The sequence below is a fragment of the Solea senegalensis genome, unplaced genomic scaffold (assembly GCF_019176455.1).
Source record: "Solea senegalensis isolate Sse05_10M unplaced genomic scaffold, IFAPA_SoseM_1 scf7180000014534, whole genome shotgun sequence".
Lineage (NCBI taxonomy): Eukaryota > Metazoa > Chordata > Actinopteri > Pleuronectiformes > Soleidae > Solea > Solea senegalensis.
In genome coordinates this window covers 30,947-55,745 of record NW_025321071.1, presented here as the reverse complement: position 1 = coordinate 55,745, position 24,799 = coordinate 30,947, and the positions used below count along the sequence as shown (strand labels likewise).

Genomic DNA, 24,799 nt, shown 5'->3' with positions numbered 1-24,799 from the left:
ATGTTTAACGTCCAGGGTCGGAAATATGTCCCCACGCGCTCCTCGGTCACTGACAACTCTTCGCTAACCGTACAGGCTGTTCACATCAACAAGTCCCCGAAGAAGCTCTACGAGGCACCGGAGGCGACGTGGCCGCCACTGGTTGATAATATGCGGATCTCCAAGGGTAACAAGGGTGCGGCGGTGGTGAGGGCTGTGCGCCGGCATCCGTCACCTCAGCCGGCCAGTCTGGAGAGCCTGGAGGCGGCGTGGAGCGACAGAGTGCAACGGGAGGTGAAATCACCAGGGAGTTTACCGGTCCCCGAGAGACTGAACGGTGACGGAGAAGCTTGTGTGAGCGGACATGGAGGGGGGCCACCGAGGAGCAGGAAGAAGGGGTTCAAACCCCCGGACGTCCGGACCATTTTCTCCCCCGAGGAGAGAGACCCGAGGGTAAAGCAGGAGTCCGGGGAGGGGCACAGCTTCGAGGACACAGAGGAGGACACCTGGTGTGATGTGTGCTGCGAGTACATCTTCCAGCCTGGTCTCACCTGTGCAGGTGGGTGATGATGATGATGATGATGACGACATAACGATGCAGAGGCTGATTAATTCGAGGATTTAGGTAGTTTCATCAGCTTTTACTGCAGGTCAGAAAACAAACGTTAAAATGTTTAAACAATGGTCATAAATGCATGTTTAAATATCCTGGATGTTCCTCTTTTGTAAGACTGATTTTTTTTCTGCACTAAATCTGTGACCAACAGTGTGCATATACATAACTAACCCATATATAAATGATAGTGACTGATATTTTGAGGTTATGTAAACAATTACATTACAATAATGAATTATTGAGTCATGACACTCCTGATACTTTAGGAACTCACCTGTTGAAAACCTGCTGTTTTAAAATCTCACTTTGGTCTTTAGATTTAAACTAAAGTAAATTATGTGAATAATATTATATACCAAACATGTTTCTAAGGGTTAGGGTTAGGGTTAGGTGCATTGAAAAAACAAACAAAATCAACATACGTGACAGTTTCAATGAATGACAGTTTTTATAAAAAGTAGACCGTTTGTTTTCAAAACTGATCGTATCTAAGTGTGCAGTGTGTTCATACTGAAGCAGAGTGACAGAATGAGGTTTACATGTGCAAACTCTCTAAAATGAATGAATGAATGTAGGTGGGGCTCAAAGTCACAGGCTCTACAGCTGGAATGCAGTTGATATGTAAACAGACCGGTTCAGGACTAAAAAAAAAAAGAAAAAGGAGTCTCGGTGTCTCCTCGAGCACAAACTGGACCTTCTTCTTCTACTTCCCTGTCTTCATAATGTGTTGTGGTCCAAACATGGCTGCCATGGTGTATTGTTAGGGTTTTTATGATAACTCGCAATTAACATCCTGTTACTTTTCCTTTTTTACTTCCTTCTTCACTGTTTTCTCATGTTATTTGCCTTTTAAATATGTGATGTCGTTATGAAATGACTTTTTTTACATCCACATTTATCACTGCAATTACTCCAACACTTTACTGTGTACATCTTTATGAAGACATCTGATAACTGATGATCACGGGGGTGGAGTGGCTCAGTGGTTAAGACCCTACCTTGTGTACCAAAGACATCATGGTCGCAAGTTCGATTCCACCCCTGGCTAATTGTACTTGATTCCATTGTAAGTCGCTTTGGATAAAAGCGTCTGCTAAATGACATGTAATGTAATGTAATGTAATAACTGAAGAACTTACGATAACTGAAGAACTTATGAAGATAACTGATGATAACTGAGGAACTTTTCTGATAACTGACAATAATTTAAGAACTTATGAAGATAACTAGGGCTGCCACGATTAGTCAACTAGTCACGATTATGTCGACTATTAAAATCGTCGACAACTAATTTAATAGTCCACGCATCGTTTTTGTTTGTTTTTTAAACTTTGTTTTCTCTCTCAAAACTGCTGCGGCACCTTCCACTGCCACGTCTGCCTTTCTGTTCTTCACACACATGCACAGTCGTGATAATCTGGGTCAGCCGTGATGTCACCGGAAGTTATACCAGATGGGCTCTCTGGTATCATGGCTACCCGGCAGCAACGGAGCTCAAAATTGTGGGAGGATTTAAAGAAATCAAAAGAAAAAACTTGCCTTTCACGGCAGCACAAGTGCGATGCACGAGCACCTGAAAAGGAAGCACGTTGTGGCTGACAACGACGATGAAGGGTTGTTGGGACGTTGTTTTCGTCAACGATGACGAAATTGTCTTTTTTTTCATGACGATAACGAGACTGTAACAAGAGGAACATCTCATGTTTGACGACGGAAACATGACGAGACATGTGTGAGTTTTCGTTGACGAGACGAGAATGCTAAATGTCAGTGTGTGGTTTGTCAGACGTTCAGAGTGCACAACATTTCTGCTTATTGTGCAAGTAATCTGTCAGTCAAAACCTAAAAATGACTTGGTCCGTGTTTCAAGACGATTTATGCTCCTCGCCCGTGTTGGGGCACACTGAGGACAGTCGAGAGTCGCGCCGGGGGCAGGCGGGAGAAGCCGCAGCGAGTGCACATGTCCGCGGCCCTGTAAACCACCTTCGCCCCGAGCCCTTCCATGAGTCGGTCGCGGCGCACCATCGGTGGAGGAAATTTCATGTCAAACTTATGTGTGACACTGTTGTATGATGAAGTCGGCATCAATTCATGAAAAAAAAAGGTTGAAAAGGGGAAATATGGAGATTAAAGGTTTCTGCCCAACAGTAATCGCCAATACTTATTGACCTAAATGGATTTGTTAAAATACTATACTATTTTCTTTTTTTTTCAAAACTAAAACTGACTAAAACTTTTTTGAGTTTCCGTAGAGTATAATGTGACTAAAACTATCACATATAGAAATGAGTAAAATGTGACTAAAACTAATAAGCGTTTTAGTCCAAAAGGGTAAAACGCTGTCGTCTGTTTACGCTAATGTTAGCAGTTAGTTAGCTGCTAACATTAGCGTAAACAGAGAGCTAACTTAGTACTTACTCATATTGATAGCTGTAAACGTTAACATTAGCGATAACGATTTTGATAACGATTTGAAAAAAATAGTCGGTGATAAGTCGACTATCAAAATAATCGTTTGTTGAAGCCCTGAAGATAACTCAGGATAACTACCTGGCGATAACTGAAGAACTTATGATGGTAAATGATGATAACTGAAGAACTTATGATAACTAACGATAACTGAAGAACTTATGATGATAACTGATGATGATAACTGACATTAACTGATGATAACTGACAATAACTGAAGAACTTGTGAAGATAACTGGCGATAACTGAAGAACTTGTGAAGATAACTAACGATAACAGAAGAAGATAGTGTGTGTGTGTTCAGTTCAGGAAGCTTGTTAAAAGTCCATTACTGCATAACTGAAGGTTGACAGAATGACTGCACCCAAAAAATTGGACATTTGCTGAAGAACAAATGTCCAAAGGTGAAACTGGACGTCCTGAGACTTCACACAGAAAAATGTTGAACTCACTCACTCACTCACTCACTCACTCACTCACTCACTCAGAATATTCACTTATGAGCTTTTTGAGCAAGTGAAGTTTTTCTGGTGTAATTATAATGGTATGTATGCTCAGATCTTATACACAGATGTGTATTGTGTATAAGATGTATACAGTAGCAGATTGTGGATGAAATTTCAGGGTTTTTCATTGTGCGTGTGTGTGTCAGCTGTTGGTCACTTGTTTGTTCAGTGGCTGTGACAGTTTACTGTGGAAGTTAATGAATCACTCACTCACTCACTCACTTATTCATTCATTTATGTTAACAAACACAGATGGGGTCAGAGTGTGTGTGTGGGAGAGAGAGAGAGGACACACAAACACATGTCATAACAAACGTAAGAGAGGGCAGAGTCAGCAGTTCTGTATCTGTCTCTCCTCTGTGAAGAGAATGAGGAAACCTCAGACATCGCCTCTCTCTGTCTCTCTGTCTGTCTGTCTCTCTGTCTGTGTCTGAGTCTTAATGTAGAGCAGAGTGTGGCTGAGAGACACTGACAAAGACTCTCTGAGAGAGTGTCTCTGTAAGTGTGTGTCTGTCTATAAGTGTTTGTGTTAGTTTAGATTTGTCTAATACATTGTGTATATATTTACATTAAGTCTGGATGTAACTGATGTTTAATGGATGAATTTGTGTGCAGGTTGTAAATACACATGTCACACAACGTGTCGAGACCGAGTGTCACTGGACTGTCAACCTGCTGCTTCACCTGTCAATCAAGACCAGATCAACAACAGCAACACACATGTGAGTGCACACTGTGTGTGTGTGTATTATTCTTCAACACAAAGAAATCTGTAAATCTGTGATAAAACCGTAATAAAAGTGATGTTACTGTAATTTTGTGCTCATCCAGAAGAGGGTGCTGTAGTGTAATATTTGAGGTTACAAGATGAATTTAAATTATTTCAATTACTAATGAACAGCCACACATTCTCAGCATGCTGAGTCATACTCCATGCAGTGCTGTGGGACTTTATGTACATTTCATTCATTGTTATGTTTTGCAGCTTCAAGTTTAAAAATATGGTTTACAAACGCTGGAAAACAGTGAGCTGTTGATGTTTTTATTTAGCTCATGGATGTAGTTGCTCTTAGATACAAGAACTATGGCTAACTTTTACAACCACATTCCAAAACACAGGAACTACCCCTTTACGATTAAAGACATAGACATTCATAATAAAGTATAACTACACTAACAATGATATTGGCTAGAAAATAAAACACCCATAACAAACTTGAAAATTGATAATGAATATTATGTGAGTTAGGAACCAGTGCAGAGATCAAAGTGTGTCAGTGTGGAACATCAGACTGAAACATCAGTCACTGACTCTGATCATTAAATTACATTATTATAATTATATTACTCAGTCAATTGAATCAGCCGCTCTGAATCTACAACACATGCAAAAACCAAATGGACAACAAAGTTCCTATGTTTATGTCAAAATAATCTATACTTATAATTAAATATAATTAGTATATATATAAAATACAACATTTTCCATGATATAAATATTTTATTCTGTCATCTGATGAGATGATGTTTTAAACACTTATCTTTGGTTTTGTTTCACTTTCATGAAGTTTAAATACATACATAACATAATTTCATCAGAAAAGAAAAACATCTTTCATAAAATGGTTGATCATATGATAATGTACAAGTTTAGCATTTGAATGTTTTTTTTTATCCTGCAGTAGTGAGTAACAACATTCATAGCTGCCAGTATAATCTCTGTGGATTGTGGGGGATTATCTGATGGTCTGCTGCAGGTCTCACAGACAAAGCTCCCCCATCATCAGTTGCCTGTTACAGTAACAGGACACCAGACGTGTCTCATGTCTTCACTTCCTGCTCCGAACAAGTCCAGACAGAGTCAAGTGAGCAGCAAACACATCTGCTGAGCCTCGCGTTACAACTACAAACACTTTCCCCTTTTGATTATTCTTTTATACCATTTCTAATTTGATTCATGATTGAGAATCAGATTACTTTTATTATGCCGAAGGAAATTGTTTTGTTACAGTTGCTCCATATCAGACTCAGAAGTACCAGTTTTTAAAGAGCACAAAAGTTAAAAGGTAAATAAGAAATTAAGAAATTAAAAAGGTTTTAAGATTAAAATTAAATGAAAAATAAATATAACGCCCTTGTTTAAACAAGAATGACAACATGACAAAATGTACAATGTGTACAGATAGACATTATCAATATGATAATTAATAAATGAACCAGATACATCTACAGATGGGAGTTGTAAAATCTGATGGCCACAGGCAGGAATGATTTCCTGTGCCGTTCAGTGGTGCATCTTGGTGGAATCAGTTTCTCACTGAACGAGCTCCTGTGGCCGACCAGCACATCACGGAGTGGATGGAGGTTGTAGTCCAGTATTGTCCTTAACTTGGATAATATTCTCCTCTCTGAGACCACAGTCAGAGAGTCCAACTCCACCGCCATAACGTTATTGGCTTTGCGGATCAGTTTGTTCAGTCTGCATCAGCAACCCTCAGCCTGCTGCCCCAGCATGCAACAGCATAGAGGATCGCACTGGCCACGACAGACTCATAAAAACTCCTGAGCTTGGTCCGGCAGATGTTGAATGACCTAAGCCTTCTCAGGAAATAGAGACGGCTCAGGCCCTTCTTGTAGATGGTTTGTGTATTTATTGTCCAGTCCAGTTTGTTGTCAATGTGGACTCCCAGGTATTTGTAGTCCTTGATCACATTGACCCCTTGGATGGAAATAGGGGTCACTGGTGTCTTGGGCCTCCTGAAGTCTACAATCAGTTCTTTAGTCTTCGTCACGTTAAGCTGGAGATGGTTCTGCATGCACCACTTGACGAAGGAGTCCACCGCAGCCCGCAGCTTCTCATCTAGAAGAGTCGAGACACAGCTGGGGGACTTTGAGGGACCTGGGGCTCACACCATCTAGTCCTGCAGACTTGACTGAGTGGAGTCTCATCAGCTGCCTCTGGACCTGATTGTCAGTGAAGGTGACAGGTGTGGGAGGGGTCCCACATAGGAGGCAATGTTGGAGAGAGGAGGAGGGGGAGGAGAGAGTGGAGTAGCTGGGGGTTGCAGGCCGACAGGTAAGCCTGTGGGGGAGGGGGAGCAGTCACTGCATTGTCAAATCTGTTAAAAAACAAATTCAGCTCGTTGGCCCTGTCCTCCCCACCTTCAGCTCCCTTTTTGTTGGATGCCGTGAAACCAGTGATGGTTTTCATACCACTCCAAACCTCTCTCATGTTGTTTTGCTGGAGTTTTCGCTCCAGCTTCCTCCTGTAATTGTTCTGCCAGGCTATGTGTGATCATGTGATTCTGCCAAGCTGTGTTTGATCATGTGATTCTGCCAGGCTGTGTCTGATCATGTGATTCTGCCAGGCTGTGTCTGATCATGTGATTCTGCCAGGCTGCGTGTGATTATGTGATTGTTTTGTCTGTCCAGGTGAAATACAGGGCCTTTGGGGGCGGGGCACAACATGTGTGTCATGTCAATAACTGGAATTCAGAAAATATACCACAAGTATCTGCACATAATGGAAACTGTGGATCACTTTCATGCCCTGAGGCAAACATGAAGCTCAGGTTAGAAATTTAACACCTGTCACTACAAAAGCATCCACAGAGGTTAAAGGACCATGAATGCACCACAGTGTTACTGTGGTACTTTTGAGCCACATTGTTGAACTGAGCTTTTAAATGACACACAAACACAACTGAGCTTTTAAATGACACAAACACATTTGCATAGATTATAACAGTATTTATGTAAACCAGTGGAATATATATATATGTTCTATATTTATGTGTCATATATATGTCAAGAACTTACAGAGTCTGTAGGTTATTCATGAACTTACAGAGTCTGTAGGTTAGTCATTAGCTTAAAGAGTCTGTCGGTTAGTCATGAATTTACAGAGTCTGTAGGTTAGTCATTAGCTTAAAGAGTCTGTCGGTTAGTCATGAATTTACAGAGTCTGTAGGTTAGTCAGTAGCTTAAAGAGTCTGTAGGGTTAGTCATGAACTTACAGAGTCTGTAGGGAACTTACAGAGTCTGTAGGTTAGTCATTATTTAAAGAGTCTGGTGGGTTAGTCATGAACTTACAGAGTCTGTAGGTAAGTCATGAACTTACAGAGTCTGTAGGTTAGTCATTAGCTTAAAGAGTCTGTAGGTTAGTCATGAATTTACAGAGTCTGTAGCTTAAGAGTCTGTAGGTTAGGTCATTGAGTCTGTAGGTTAGTCATAGCTTAAAGAGTCTGTAGGCACAAGAACTTACAGAGTCTGTGGGCCATTAGCTTAAAGAGTCTGTAGGTTAGTCATGAACTTACAGAGTCTGTAGGTTAGTCATTATCTTAAAGAGTCTGTAGGTTAGTCATGAACTTACAGAGTCTGTAGGGGTTAGTCATTAGCTTAAAGAGTCTGTCGGTTAGTCATGAACTTACAGAGTCTGTAGGGTTAGCCATTAGCAAAGAGTCTGTAGGTTAGTCATGAATTTACAGAGTCTGTAGGTTAGTCATTAGCTTAAAGAGTCTGTAGGTTAGTCATGAACGTACAGAGTCTGTAGGTTAGTCATTAGCTTAAAGAGTCTGTAGGTTAGTCATGAACTTACAGAGTCTGTAGGTTAGTCATTATCTTAAAGAGTCTGTAGGTTAGTCATTAATTTACAGAGTCTGTAGGTTAGTCATGAATTTACAGATTACAGATTAGATAACCCTGCGCCTGCAGGGTTGTGAACGGGTGAACTGCTTCGCGTGCATGTGTATGTACAGCGCACACTTCAGTTTGGGCAGTTGGGGGTAGCCCCAGAGAGCTTCTCATTGGCTGATTTGAAGCATGGGTGGCCACTGCACAGGTCTTGCTATTGTGTGTGGTGGCTGTGTATATTGGGTGTGTGCCGTTCACACCATGAGTCATTGTGTTTTTATTGTTGTCGCGTTGTTTTTTCGATCTTGAGCATTTGATATTGTGAGATTTTATTGATTGATTGATATGATAATATTTGTCACATATATATGTGTGATGGCATTATTCAGCTGCAGGTGCTGTGGTCCCCTCTCTGACTTGCTACTTTGTTTTTGTTGTGAGGGTATGAGAGAGCAATATGTGGTATTTCTGGATTGCATTATAAGATTTTTCTGCATGGCACCACCACAATTGTCAGACCCAAATCACCACTGATTATTATACAGATTATGAATGAACAACTGAATTAATTTCATCACGTAATGAAATCATAAATAAAACAATGAGCTTTAACGTAACACTATGTATGGTTTGCTCTCTAGTTCCCCTTACAGTTGGTAAATGGTATTGTTTGTTACTGTCATTAAATATATATTAAGGGAACATGTGACTATGACGTATGTCGTAAAGCATACTGTTCTTTTTTGTGACGTCAACCTGAAAACACAAGTTACAGAGTATCTACACAGGTGATGCAGGACATACTCACCCTCTTATAATCAAAATAAAATTAACTGCTACACATTACAATAACATACAATCAGGTGTGTGTGTGTGCGTGTGACGGATCATTGTAGTATTTTAAAGGATAAAGTCCATCCCACATGTGTCTTTATTTTTGGTTCCTTTCTTAAACTGTGTGCTTGTTGTTGCTGGTAAAGGGTTAAGTTAAGATTAAGGTTAGAGAAAAAGCCACATAAACTTTTAATGATCTCTTTTAATGATCTTAAATCTTCAATTCATTGTTTCATGATGGTGAAATATAAGAGAGTGAAAAACACCACCCAGAAAAACGAGTGAAACTCTGATCCTTTTTACGAGGGTCCTGGTGTCGCGCCTCAGTGAACATAAAGTGACTGTGGTTACATTTCAACATTTCATTCTTTGATCTTAAAGCTTCCTTCTTTTCTATAAACACCAAGAAACATATTTAATCACATGAGAAACATTTACATTTAACAGAAACATGTTAACCTACAGAATGTTAGAACACAACTTCATGTTGGTGCTACATTTGAGTTTTGTTAATCTATGTTAGCGTTAGAGTACACATGATTTAATCTGGGTTAGAGTACACATGATTTAATCTAGGGAGTCTTGATGGTGAATACTGATGGTGATACAAACCTCGACGCATTTGGTTTCAGCTGATTTGAATCCAATTCTCCCGTTGTCCATTTTCATCCCAAACATGTCAACCAGATTTGTATTATGTGCTTCAGTTATTGATTATTATTTATTAATAATAGTAATAATTATTAATTTTATTGTCTTGTTTTATGTTGGTTTGAATTGAGATTTTTTTCCCCAATGAACAGAGTTGGGAGTGGTTAAAGTTTCGACCCAGAGGCCTTTCCTCACGTTTGTTTGGTGAGTTACATTACATGTCATTTAGCAGACACTTTTAACCAGAGCGACTTACAAGGGAGTAGAGTACAACCTGCCAGGGGTGGAGTTGAACTTGTGACCATGATGCCTCTGCACTCAGGTCTTAACCACTGAGCTAACCCACCCATTAAAGGTAGAACGGACATTTTTAAGGACATGACATGTCATGACATTTTTAAGTGTCATGACATGACAAACTGACCATGAGGAAAATCCTTGACGGTTAGGTTTAATGTTTAGTAAAAAAAAAAGGAAGCAAACAAGATGAGTGTGACTCATCATTCACTCAGTCATTACTGCTTCTAATTAGAAGTGATATATTAGGATATATACCATATAGGATTTGACTGAATGTGTTATTTATTTATCATTTATTAGCGTTTGAACACCAGGACAGTTAAGATAATGATGTTTAACCTGTGACCTCAAATTGTTTGAATAGTTATAAATAATTGATAAATCAATGACCTCACATGATCAGTATTTTTATTTTATTTTTTAAAACTAAACCATTCTTTTACAAATATGTGAACAGTTTTTTAAATTTTTGTAAATAAAGTTTTCCGTCAACGTGACGGAATATAAACGTAAACAGCGACTATATTCAGTAAAACATTTTTATTGACTGAAAACTGACTCCACTGAAACAGACGTACACGGCGCCGATTGGCTGTCAGACATCAAATGGGCGTGACTTGGACCATAATCAGGCGTTTGGTTTGCTGTAGTTTGTGGGCGTGGTCTTACTGTAGGCGCTGTTCGACAGTGAGTAAAGTTCATGAAGCGCAGCGGGACGAACTTTCACGCTCTTTTTCTCGCCAAACTGAAGAAAAATAACAACCTCGTGGAAACGTTTGTTTGTTACAAGTGACGGTTACTCTTTCCTGTCAACAATGGACACATTTCAGTGGCTTTGAATGGAGTAAAGTCGTCGTGTTTGACGGAGAAGAGACAACTGAGCGGATTTGAATGAGGAAATCAGCGGCTCACGCACACACTCACACACACACTGAGGTCACCTGGTCTTACCTGGTTAAGACCTGTGTGTTGTTGTTTATTTCCGGGTCATCGGGAGTTGGATTAACGCTGTGGATTTGTGCGGCTTTCATGTGTTCGAGCTGCTGTGGAGACGTTTTCGTCGTCAATGACGTGGACGAGCACGATGAGCAGCGGTTACAGTAGTTTAGAAGAAGACTCTGAAGAGTTCTTTTTCACAGCCAGAACCTCGTTCTTCAGAAAACCTCCCGGAAAGGTCACAGAGAAGAAGGTAAACACGACATTGACAACTTTATTCAACCAATGAATAATCAGCACTGACAGCACTGGTTTCAAGTAAGGTTAGGGTTATGTTGTATCCTGTGATAGAACTTTAAACTTAAAACGAGTTTGGCTTATCTATGACCCTAAAAACACAAACTTGCCATTATGTTGTTTTGTAAAAGTTAGCACATAATCCAGGTTTATTTGCATAACAACAGAAAAAAATCCACTTTTTCGACTTGACAGTTTGTCATGTTTGGTCTACATTTCATTTGAAAAGTGTGGTGTTTCCACCTGCACATAGATTTCACTCATTCACACATTGTTAAAAATAATACATTTTAAAAGTCAAAAGTCTGTGATCATCAGCTGGACAGAACCAGAACCACTAGGACCCACAAGGGTGACACAGGGTGAAAGGCGGAGTCACACCCTGGACAGGTGGTCAGTCCATCACAGGGACACAGAGACAAAAGTCTGTCCAGTCTCACAGGCAATCAATTTAGTGTCCAATTTGTCCTTTGGAATAATGATCAAAGACTTTTGTCTTTTTGTCTTTAATCCTGGTGTGTGTATCGGTGTGACACACACACACACACAGACTGACAATTTCTTTGCTGCTTTGTTCTTTGAAGACTCAAAACACTGTAACTGAATCACTGCACTCACTCAGCTCCTGTTCCCTCCCCTCATTCCTCTCCCCCTCCCCCGTCCCTCCACTAGTTCTCTGACAATATCAACATGGCAGCGTGCGCGGAAAACAGCGAGAATGGCGTCACAGGAAGAGACGTCCTACATAAGGATGGAGCCGAACACTGTCCAAACTGTAAATCAGTTAAAAGCACTGAGACACTTAAAAACTGCTGCTGTATGTGACTGTATCAGACTGAGTCTGTGCTCCGGTCATGGAGGACGTACTGAACAAATATGTTTAATTTGGACGTGTCAGAATGGTCAGTTATGACCTCTGTGTGACCTTTTCTTAACAATGTGTGTGTTTGTACGTCGCTGACTAAATACTGATGTGAAGTGGTGCGAACACACGTTTGCTGACTTTATCCGGCACATTAGCTTCATATATAAAATCCTCTGTGCTCCACTGTGCAGCCACCAACAGCACACTTGTCCCTCCACATTGACATAATACCGCTCTTCCTCCCTCTCCTGCGCTCTCGTATTTTATAGGGTGGAGCTATGGTGGAGCTCTCCAAGTAAACTTACTGGTGGGGCGGTAACATTTGCGGTGAAATGCGCACGCTGCCGTCATAAGTGCAGGGAATTCAGCATGGAGTGTTTTATCGCCTATGCTTACACTAAGGGGGACCACGAAAACATGACTGAGTATTCTTTTTCCACATTTTGGCGACTGGTAGGGCCTCCAGAGTCCCAAATATAAGTATTCAAATGATTAAAAAGTTGATTTTGCATAATATGTCCCCTTTAACACACACCTCATTCCTCATGGATGTGTGTGTGTGTGTGTGTGTGTGTGAGATGACTGTGTGAAATTGTGAAACGGTGATAGATGATGTAATAGATTACATGAAATGATGACTGAGTGACTCTTGATGTTTAGTGTTGGACTGATTTCATTTCCTGTTTGTAGTGTCTTTATTCTGAAGAGTAGCTGTAGTAGTGTTATAATCTGTCGCAGCTGTAACAGACTGTGAAGTAGACTCTTGTGAACTGTAACAGACTAAGAGGGAATTGTGTCCTCTCTGAATTATACAACATCACACACACACGTCAGTGTGTGAATGGTGTTTCTGTGGAGAAATGTCACACTGACCAGTGGGTTAGCCCACACGACCCCCAGGACGGACACACACACACACACGCTGAACTCACCATCTCACAGACACACATGCACACACACTGTCTAATGCTGGATAATCAGACCACAGTATAAACCTAAATATGTTCATTTACATATCAGTGATATTCTAAACATGATTCTTATGAAAATACACTTACAGATAAATGTATATATATATATATATGACAGATACTTGTAATAAACATATATACATACATATATATTAGGGCTGGAACGGTTCATTAATAAAATCCATCCCGTTGGGTACGCTTGTCGCCGTTCAGGGCACGTGTACCGTTCGGTTTATGACGCGCAGCGTAGCGTTAGCCTTGTGCCAGAAACCCAGTGAAGTTTGTTTTTTTAAGTTCCAGTCGGAGGATGCACCAGCAGCAGCATCGTTTCCTTCTGTGTGGGAGCGTTTCAGATTTACTGTAACCTAAAATGACAGTGGTAAAAAGTCGGTGGACAAAACTGTGACTTTATGGAAGTGCTGCACAACATGTGTTACTTATGCTAGCAGCAACATGCTACCCCATCTGTGGAGACATCAGCCCAGTGTGAAGCTTGACAGCTTCTGCAGCATTTAAACAGAAGTCAGACAGGACAAGAACAAAAGATATTCAGCCTTAAGTCGTGGTGGAGGACGCAGGATTTCAGCATTATGATTGAAGTCGTTGAGACGCGGTATAATATTCTATCCCGCCGTCACTCTTACCACAGATGAACGGAGCTCCAGTTCACTGTCACTGCTCGTTACTTCATTCAGAGCAGAAGATGAGAGGACCCGCCCACTTTATGAAAGACACACAAGTGAGCATCTTTGTGAAGCACTGACACAAGCCGTGACACAAATGTCTCTAAATCTCCGATCAAGCTGCCTCATTATTTCACTTTGTGCAATGATTGCATGATAAGTCCTTGAGAATATATGATAAGAAATAAATAAATCTAATTATTAGGCTATAGATCTGATACATGGTATTTTTAGAGTGTTGAAAAAAAACAAAGCAGCTGAACTGAAAACCATGGTGTGAACGAACTGTGGATTTTGTGAACCCATTCCACTCCTAATATATATATATATATAAGTAATATATATGTTATTTGTAGATTATTAATAATATCTATTAATCATTTATAAATAATATTATTTTAAAAGCTGTGAGTTGGTCACGATATGTTAAGTCTGTTTATTTAACTTTCAGATTTTATTTATTTAGAATTATTAATTATTAATAGTCAATTAGAATAATTCACTGTTTCCCTTTTTCTTCAGTTATTCTCAGCCGATCTTTGGATGTTGAAAAGTGACATTAGGTTCATTTAAAAAGTCATTCATGCTGGAAGTTTGCAGTATTTTACCGGGAACAGTTTTGTCCTCTGTCTTTATTCATTTTTCTGGGTGGTCCTTTCAAACAAACTTGTGCAAAGATGTGAAGTGTAACGTTGTGTCCTGTCCTCTGCTGTCCATGTCTCCATGTGGTTCTTACAGAACCACAGTGGACATAAACAGTTGGTCCAGTTTGCTTCACATCACGGTGGTCTCACTGTTTTTATTATTTTGTTCTTTCTCTTCTTCTTTTGTTTAAAGCAGTGATTCTTCAAATTATCTCGGTTTCATCAGGTTTGATTGTGTAGAATTATCTTTCAGTTTCCCTGGTGAACAAAGTGTGTGTCCACACGTGTGTCCATTAGAGCAGGAATGCTGGGAGGAAAGGTGTGGTCTTTCTCTACTTCCCCCATGGACGAAACAGGAAGTAACAGAGAGGAGGGGGAGGAGTCTGTGTCTGTGTGTGTGTGTGTGTGTGTGTGTGATCAGATCAGAAGATGCTGATGATGAAAACAAAAAAACATGATTTAACTCAATTAGCTGAAATAAAGCAAATGTGTCTCGTTTTTATCATTATCACCAAATCAATACTATAAAAGACGATATATCAGCTTTATATTATAAAATGTTACCACATCAAGGATGGAAACATAAGAACTTAAACTGGACCAACTGGTTTTTGTTCTTCAAAAAGCACACGCATGCACGCGCATGTTGATGTCATGTGTTTACAGTAAACGAAAGCAGGAATGCTGCAGGTGTTTGTCTCAGTCTGCGTTTTAGTCTCTGTCTCTGTCTCAGTCTCTCGGCCTGTTGTTTCAGTCTCAGTCTTTCTGTCTCAGTCAGTCTCAGTCTCTGTCTCTGTCTCAGTCTCAGTCTTCCTCCCAGTCTCTGCCTGTGTTTCAGTCTCAGTCTCTGTCTCAGTCTCTCGCCTGTTGTTTCAGTCTTCTGTCTCAGTCTCTCGGCCTGTTGTTTCTGTCTCAGTCTCTCGGCCTGTTGTTTCAGTCTCAGTCTCTGTCTCAGTCTCTCGGCCTGTTGTTTCAGTGTCTCTGGTCTTCTTTTGGACGATGACCTCACTGTTTCAGCCCTGCTTCTCCTGTTTGTTTAGATTTCGTTGTCCTCACTCTCCGGTTCGTCTCCGGTTCCTTGTGATTCTCCGTGTCCTCGACATTTGACGAGACTTCCTTTTGTGATCATAAAACGTAAAATTTTGAAGAAACTGAGCTGCAAAGACTTTGATTGTTGTCTCAGCTGTCCACTAAGACAAAGAGAAACTGTTGATTTTAATTGAGAAGCTGAAGCTTGAAATAAAAATGATGTCTTTCAAAATCCTTGTTACAAAAAGAAAATCAAGAACAAACGGCAGTGATTGTGATTTATTTATTTAAGAACTGAAACTTAATGAATGTCCACACCTTTAAACCTGATTCATTGTTATTGATGATCATTGATTGGTAGAAAATTATCCAGCAACTGTTTGTCAACTAATTAAGTTTAAGCCTGTACCTTTAATCACATATTTTGAATTATTTTATTTACTTATATTTATTTTTATTTAGGGTTATGGTTAAAGGTTAAAGTTTAAAAGCAAGGGTAAGGGGGTTGCATTATGTCAAAAGAAGCTAGTTTGTGTAATTTCTGCAGTCTTTGTTTTATCAGCACCTTTGTCTTTGTCTGGAACAGCGTGTGTTTCCCATACAAGGCTTCAAACTCTGTGCGTGTGCGTGAGTGTGCGCGTGTGTGTGTGTGTGTGTGTGTGTGTGTGTGTGTGTGTGTGTGTGGTTTTTAATAGATGTTGAGGAGTGCAGCTCTATGCCCATGTAAGCACTGACTCTACACTGGTTGTGTTCATGGATTAGTGTGTGTGTGTGTGTATATAATATATATATATATATATATATATATATATATATATATGTATATATATATATGTATGTATGCAAAAGTTTCCAGCTCTGTTGTTTTTTCTGTCAAATTCTGTGATCATTGGAATGAAGTGATGCAACTTAAAGCTGCTCTTATACATCAGCGAGTTGTCAGTGAGTTGAACTCATGCAACATGTGTACATGCAACATGCTCAGAGCCGGATTAACGCAAAGGCAAACTAGGCACGTGCCTAGGGCCCGATTGGCAGGGGGCCCAGACAACGCTCCTCCTCCTGATGACGCGTCGATGTCGGGGTGTTCTGAGGACAGTCTGCCCCGATCGACAGTCGCGCCGAGGGCAGGCAGACAGGAGGAGCCGCAGCGAGTGCACATGTCCGCGGCGAGGTCCGGGCGGGGGTTTGCTGTAAACCACCTTCGCCCTGAGCCCTTCCAAGCCGCGTGTGATGAGGAAATTTCATGTCAAACTTATGTGTGACAGTGCACTATAGAAATGACTGAAACGTGACTAAAACTAATAAGCGTGTTAGTCCAAAAGACTAAATCTAGAATGGCTTCTAAAAACAACACTGCACAGTACACCATCCAGAGAAACATCCAGACCAGTGGAGAAAACTGCTGAACAGTCCAGACCAGGAGCTGAGCTGCTGAGTGTTGAATAGCAGAAAATGGAAGAGAGGTGATGCTTGACATCTTTACCACTACGCCACAGTTTCTCTTACTGCAAGTTTTATTCACATTTATTCACTTCACACCAGTATTTAGTCAGCGACTGTATTTCACCGACGTACAAACACACACATTGTTAAGAAAAGGTCACACAGAGGTCATAACTGACCATTCTGACACGTCCTCTTTTAACATATTTGTTCAGTACGTCCTCCATGACCGGAGCACACACTCAGTCTGATACAGTCACATACAAAGGTCAGCGGTGGATCAGCGGTGCTGTCCCTAAGTGCTTTTAACTGATTTACAGTTGGACAGTGTTCGGCTCCATCCTTATGTAGGACGTCTCTTCCTGTGACGCACGCTGCCATGTTGATATTGTCAGAGAACTAGTGGAGGGAGGGGGAGAGGAATGGAGCGGAGGGAACAGGAGCTGAGCGAGTGAGCGCTGTAAAGAGGACAAATCAGAAACCCCTTGGAAGAAGTGGGCGTGTGTTTGCCTGTGTCTCATTTGCATATAAAGGGACCATGCACAAAACCAAGTGTTCTGAAAGGGGCGTGTTTAACAGGGTTATTGAACTGCTATGGTGCTTCATCCTTATGGTATTTTGACCAAAGCATGTCACTGACATGTTCATTAGGACACCAGGGAACTATTTTAATGGGGGAAATAGGGTATAATATGTCTCCTAAATGTTGACACAGATGTTTTTGATCAGGAATTAAAAAATGAATAAAGGAAGGATTTGTTATTTACCATCTCTGAAAATAAAACCTGCTCCTCATCCTCATGTTCTGCCACTGTTCACTCATGACTTACTGTGTTTTCATTTATTCATCCTTTCATTCTCAGGATGTGGAAAAGGAGAGAGAGTTACGCACAGAGTTTAGCAGAGAGGAAATCAGGCACAAGATTGAACATTACAACTGTCTGACCAAAGACCATCTAAAAATGACACTGGTGAGTACAAAAATCACTCACACACTGTATGAGTATTAACATCACTCACTCACTCACTCACTCACATGAGGGTAAAACAACAACAGAATTGAAATAAATGACAGTTTGTTCACATATAACCTTTCTTTACAATCTCTCTGTCTCTGCGTCTCTGTCTGTGTCTCTGTGTGTCTCAGGCTCAGTCAGGCGTGTACACTGGGTTCATTAAAGTGCAGATGGACCTGCGGAGGCCGGTGACAGTGCACGGTGGACAGAGAGGAGGAACTGTGCAGAAGGAAGCTTTTTATCTGCCACGAGGCGTCAGCAACACACTGCACATCAGCTCTAATAACACAGTCAGAGAGGTGCTACACACACTGCTTGTCTTCATATAACTTTTCTTTACACTTGTACAAACTTTTTTTTTTCCCCCTCTGAGCTTTGATTTAAACATCTACTCACTGTGTGTGTGTGTGTGTGTGTGTGTACACAGGTGATTGTTGCCTTGCTGAACAAGTTCACTGTCGCAGACAACCCAGCGAAATATGCTCTGTACAAACGCTACCGCAGGGAGGAGCAGGGTAAGACTGTGTGTGTGTGTGTGTGTGTGTGTGTGTGTGTGTGTGTGAGAGAAAGAGAGAGTGAAAGTTACAGGACTGGAGAATGTTTCATTCCACTCATGCCTAATTCAGTCTCAGATGCTTGTGTGTGTGTGTGTGTGTGTGTATTTCTGGATGCCTCACCCTCATGTTAGTGGATTCTCAAGGAGCAACAGCTGCTGATTCACAGACTGTGTGTGTGTGTGTGTGTGTGTGTGGATCAATATAAAGGGAGTTTGACAGTTCTGAGTTGAGATGATGTAAATATGTAACTAATATTTGTTTCTCATGTTTCTTTCTTCCGTGTTTTTGTAAATCACTGGTTGTTACTGTGTCACAGTCCTTCCTTTGATCCACACACACCACAACTGCACTGACTGCATGTTTGTGGTGTGATGAGACTAAATTTACCCGCTGTGTGTGTGTGTGTGTGTGTGTGTGTAGCGTATGTGTGTAAACTGGCAGATGGCGAGCAGCCGTTGTTTCTTCGTCTCGTATCAGGACCTGACGCTGACACGCTCAGCTTTGTTCTGAGGGAACAACAGACCGGAGAAGTCATCATGGTACATTCTTCTCTTTTTATTTTGACACTGTTTTTAGTGTAAATACGTCTGTCCTCATCTGTCCTCATCTGTCTTCATCTGTCCACAACTGTCCTCATCTGTCCTCATCTGAGATGAGATGAGATTCAACTTTATTGTCATTACTCAAATACAAGTTTCGGGTAAGGAAATGAGGTTTGCATCTCACTGGAAGTGCAAGAATATGAATATATATATGTACAGAAGTAGATTTGATCTATGAATAAGTATAAATATAAAAAAAACAAATATGAATATAAATGAGCTCTATAAATACAATTATATTGTGCAGATTATTATATACAGTTAAGGTGCAGCGAACATGCTATATTAATAGACATATGGATAAATGCTAATTTACAGAATATTTTACAGATTATGGTCATATTTTACAGGTTGCTAGCTGATTGAGGTGGTATGAACATTCTACATAATAAACAAACAACAAGACATTCTTCGGTGGGCAGAATTCAAAACGGGGGGTAACTGGTGTAAGGTGTTGTGCAGGGGGGTCAGTGGGGGGCAGAGATCGGAAGGGAGGCAGAGTACAGAGATCGGGGAAGGCAGACAGCTCTGGGGAAACAGCTGTTCTTCAGTCTGCTGGTTCTGGTCCGGAGGCTTCTGAGGCGTCTGCCGGAGGGAAAGGGGATAAACAGTCTATGGGCAGAGTGGGAGGAGTCTTTGAAGATGCTGTGAGCACGACGCAGACAGCATTTCCTCTTAACGTCCTCAATGGCAGGAAGTGGAGTCCTTGTGATGAGCTGTGCGGTTTTGACCACCCTCTGTAGTGCCTTATGGTCTGTGACGGAGCAGTTCCCGTACCAGTTCGTCAGGATGCTTTCGATCACACAGTGGAAGAAGATCGCTTTAGGATCCTCAGGAAAAAGAGGCGTTGATGAGCCTTCTTGACCAGACTGGAGGTGTTGGTGGACCAGGAGAGGTCCTCTGTGATGTGGGTCCCCAGGAACTTAAAGCTGGAAACACGTTCAACAGCCATCCCGTTGATGTGAATGGGGTTGTTTGTGTTTCTTCTTTCTCTCCTGAAGTCCACGATGAGCTTCTTTGTTTTGCTGGTGTTAAGGAGCAGGTTGTTGTCAGCACACCAAGTGGCCAGATGTTTCACTTCCTCCCTGTAGGCTGTCTCATCGTTGTTACTGATGAGGCCAATCACCGCTGTATCATCCGCAAACTCCATGTACAGGCCTGCAGTTGTGGGTGAAGAGGGAGCAGAGGAACGGGCTCAGCACACAGCCCTGCTGTACGCCTGTGTTGAGTGTGATGGTGCTGGAGCAGGAGTGTCCTGACCTAACACATTGAGGTCTGTTGGTCAGAAAGTCTGTAATCCAGTGGCGGAGGGAGGTGTTGAAGCCCAGGTCTCCAAGTTTGGTGTTTAACTTGGAGGGGATGACGGTTTTGAAAGCTGAGCTGAAATCAACGACTAGCATTCTTGCGTAGGTGCTATTGTTGTCCAGATGTGTGAGCACAGAGTGCAGCACGGTGGAGACTCCATCTTCTGTGCTCCTATTGCTGCGGTAGGCAAACTGGTAAGGGTCCAGTGCGGGTGGGAGGCAGTTCTTCATGCGTGCCAGGAACAGTCGCTCAAAGCACTTCATAATAATGGGTGTGAGTGCTACAGGGCGATAGTCATTCAGGCACGTCGGGCTGGAGTGTTTCGGCACTAGGACAATGGAAGTAGCTTTGAGGCCTGCTGGCACAGCTGCTTGGGCAAGGGACAGGTTAAATATGTCAGTAAAAACCCCTGTAAACTGTTCCGCACATGCCCTAAGCACACGCCCGGGGGTGCCATCTGGACGAGAAATTTAGGGAGCACTGTCTTTAAGTTGGAGTGGTTAAAATCACCAGCAACTATAAATGCAGCCTCTGGATGAGTAGTCTGTTGTTTACTTACGGCAGTGTAAAGTTCGCTCATTGCAGCTTTGGCATCAGCATCTGGGGGGATGTAGGCTGCAGTTACAATAGTGGAGCTGAACTCTCTGGGCGGATAGAATGGCCTACACTTAACCATTATCAACTCAAGGTTTGTTGAGCAGTGTCTCCGGACAGTGATAGACTCTGTACACCAAGCATTGTTATTATAAATGCACAGTCCTCCTCCTCTGGTCTTAGAGTCCTCCTCCTCTGGACAGTCAGCTGCTGTCCTGTCTGCTCGGTGTGTGTGTCGGCCGGCTAACGTGATAGCATTGTCCGGTACTCCGTTGTTTAGCCATGTTTCGGTAAAAATCATGACATGACTGTCCACGAGTCTCTTGCTTTGGGTGATGCGAAGTCGTAACTCATCCATTTTGTTTACCAAGGACCGCACATTAGCGAGGAAAATGCTGGGTAATGCGAGCCGGTGTGGTGTTAGCTTTAGCTTAGCTCGTATACCTCCGCACTTCCCCCGCCTTTGTTTACGGTCCCGACACCGCCTGTGAGCACTTCCGCCCGGCCGGGTAGAGTGCGTAGCTTCGGGTGCTCTGGAGATCTCAGGAATGAGTCAGTGATTGGTGGTAATGTCATCAGGGAGATTTAATCCAAGATCCCAAAGTTCCCGTCGGGTGTAGAATGTTAAAGTGAAACTGTTCCGTACGAACAGACCCCAAATTAACCAGAAAATCACTGCAAAATTGCAAAACTGGGAGAGACGCCGGGCCTCACGATGCACACACGCCACCATCTTGTACCTGTCTATATCTGTCTTTATCTGTCCTCATCTGTTCTCATCTGTCCTGAACTGAACTGAACTGAACTGAACTAAACTAAACTAAACATCTACTTCAGTTTAAGTCTACGATCTCTGTCACATGATCACGTCTTTATCTCACTCTTAGACAGAAGTTTGTAAAGCACTCCCTCTCCCACACACACACTCTCACTCTCCCCCCACACACACACACACTCTCACTCTCCCACACACACACACACACACACACACACCCCAATACCAAAGTCCACACAGGCGCTGCTGGTCCTCTGCTGCCTCGTGTGGTCACTTTGTGTCACTGAGGTCAATCTGAACATTGGATTACAAACACTGAAGAGACAAAATCAGACATTTGAACTTAGTGATGGAGGCAGCAGCGTATGTGTGTGTGTGTGTGTGTGTGTGTGATGTTAAAAGTATCTCAAACATCTAAGACTTAATAAATGTAATTGATGAAAATACTAACTTGAGAATGTAAATGTTCAATCTCATAAAAATACCTGATTTGAACAAATCTGTTTTTTTTTTTGTCCTCAGTGGGACGCCTTCTCCATCCCTGAGCTGCGGAACTTCCTGCGGATCCTTGACAAGGAGGAGGAGGAGCAAAGGGAGGCCATTATTTGCCGCTACAACAGTTACCGCCACAGACTGCAGGATGCACTGTGGGGAGTATGAGCGTCTTCTTAGAGGATTTAACCTCTGACCTACATGTGTGAGGATAGAATGTGAGCACAGATTGATGCAGACAAATGAACACATATGTGCTCATCGAGATTCATTCATTCTCTCATCCATCATCCTGCTCTTCTTCCTCTCTCACTCTCTCACTTAAATGATCTTCTTCTTTGTTTGTTTTTTTCAATTTAATTAAGAGTTTTATTTATTGACTTTTTTATTTATATGGGTGAAGTTTTTATTGTTTTCTTTTAAAAATTAGTCTTTTTTGACTCAGATAATCATTTATTCACATCATTTAATAATGGATGTAAATATGAATCATAGAAATCATTCATGTGCTTTCATTCAAGCTACAATTTTTGTTTTTATTCCAAAAGACCATTAGCAGTGTGAACGTCCTCATTATCTGTGTTTGTCTTCATCTCTACAGCTTCAGACAGACACAATAAGACGTGTGAGGACAAAGACATTTAAACATCTAAGAAAAGTAAAGAAGACAAAGACAGAGACATTTAACACTTCAAAAAAAAGTAACAAGGACAAAGACAGAGACATTTAACACTTCAAAAAAAGTAACAAGGACAAAGACAGAGACATTTAACACTTCAAAGAAAAGTAACGAGGACAAAGACAGAGAAATTTAAACATCTAAGAAGAGGACAGACATTCAAACACAACAAATAAAAGTAAGATGAGGACAAAGACAGAGACGTTTAAACATCTAAGAAGAGGACAGACATTCAAACACATCAAATAAAAGTAAGATGAGGACAAAGACAGACATTCAAAGACATCAAATAAAAGTAAAGAGGACAAAGACAGAAGTACTTAAACACATCAAAGGAAAGTAAGAAGAGGACAAAGAGACACCTGGTCAGACATGATGATGACGACGATGATGAAGGTTTCTGGACGTTGACTGAGAGTTTGAGAGGACGTTTAAAACAGAGGAAGAGGAGTTTTTTTCATTGACTGTAACCATGACAACAACATGACTGACAGAGATTTTTATGAAGCTGCTTTAAATATATACATGGATTTTTTTCTAAAGACCAAAGACAATCATTTTCACTGATCAATCACAGATCAATATTTCATCAATGATACGAATCTGATGTAAAAAAAAAAAAAGACGTCCCGCTGTACCATTGTGCCACCCAGTGGACAAACACTGAAACTACTCTATTTAATAATTATCTTACAGAGTTTATTTCTCATTTTGTTGTTCGTTTGTTTTGCTGTAACCAAAGAAAAAGGGTTTTTAATCCGATTTTATTATTATTATTATTAAACACTGGGTTTAATCTGTGGAGGCAAAAAAAGGCCACATTAAACATTTAAAGGTTCAATCTGCTGATGTGTGAAGATTTGTTCAGTTGCATTATGGGCATTTTTTTGGGATTGATTCAGTTCCTTTAACCTTTACATTAGGGTCATGGGGCGGAGCCAATCCCAGCTGACATAGGGCGAAAGGTGGGGTTTAAATTGAACTTCCTTTAATTCCAGTATGTTTTATTTTCTTGTAAAAACTTTATAAACGTTAAGCTTTTTGGCCTCTTTTTGCTTCCGTACAGTAAATGAAAATTGATACAAATGTCACCATAAAAACTGTTGATGCATCTTAAAGCCATGATGATGTTGTTGTTTATGTAAACGCATCACACCTGATAAGTTGTGTCACTTATTTTTATTATGAATACTTTCTTCCTTTTTTTAGGCACTTTAACTCTGAATTCAGGGATTTATTCAGATGAATTTCCAAACTGTGGCCATGAAACATTATTTTAACATTTTCATCTTTATATAAAAGATCAACTCTGTTTTCTACTTAATCTTATGGAAATACAGTTTAACAGAAGTTACCTGAAAAACTTCTGTGTGATTTTTATTTTCCTGTTTTTCTGACTGTGAAACTCGTTGTGTGTTTAAACGTCTTCACATTTATTATTTTTATTATTATTATTATTATTATTATTATAATATATTATTACATGTGCAGCAGCAGGCTCTTTAATATAAATCTGTTTTCTCCACATTTGAACACGATGATTAGAAATTATTGAAAGTCCCAGATTATCCACTGTGTTTTCAGATTATGTTCCTGATAATTTCACATAATCTGATTTTTGACAAAAGTTAAATCTGTGTGTGTTTACTCGTGCTGTTGTACTTTAGACAAACATGATCATGTGACGTGAACCTGGCGAGTTCACGTCACATGATCACACGATACACACATACTTAACATAGATGAGGATTAGAATTCACTGATCTCATGATTCTGCATTAAAGTCTGAACTTTGTCTTCAGTTTTTTTTAACAGCAGCAGAAAAACTGAAGATTTTTAATGTACTGAAATTTGATTAAAATTAAAATCAAATATTCCTTTTTCCTCAAATGTTTTTTTTTATTAAAGGTGAAATTAAAAT

At 40.8% G+C, this 24,799-nt stretch overlaps 1 protein-coding gene across 1 annotated transcript; it reads left to right on the top strand.

Moving 5' to 3' along the window:
- rassf3 (Ras association domain family member 3) lies at nucleotides 1-24,762 on the top strand. Its single transcript, XM_044016488.1, has 7 exons — nucleotides 1-538; nucleotides 4,186-4,292; nucleotides 17,722-17,829; nucleotides 18,006-18,173; nucleotides 18,302-18,389; nucleotides 18,852-18,970; nucleotides 22,230-24,762. Exons 1-7 carry the CDS (start codon nucleotides 1-3, stop codon nucleotides 22,365-22,367), a joined length of 1,266 nt encoding a protein of 421 aa, XP_043872423.1. The 3' UTR covers nucleotides 22,368-24,762.
- Nucleotides 24,763-24,799: the final 37 nt, after the last annotated feature.

Excerpts from the sequence above, each read along its gene's own strand:
- rassf3 (XM_044016488.1), top strand. The coding sequence starts at position 1 with ATGTTTAACGTCCAGGGTCGGAAATATGTCCCCACGCGCTCCTCGGTC. Across the intron at positions 4,293-17,721 it reads TCAACAACAGCAACACACAT|GATGTGGAAAAGGAGAGAGA; the intron begins GTGAGTGCACAC and ends TTTCATTCTCAG. Across the intron at positions 18,390-18,851 it reads CTACCGCAGGGAGGAGCAGG|CGTATGTGTGTAAACTGGCA; the intron begins GTAAGACTGTGT and ends GTGTGTGTGTAG.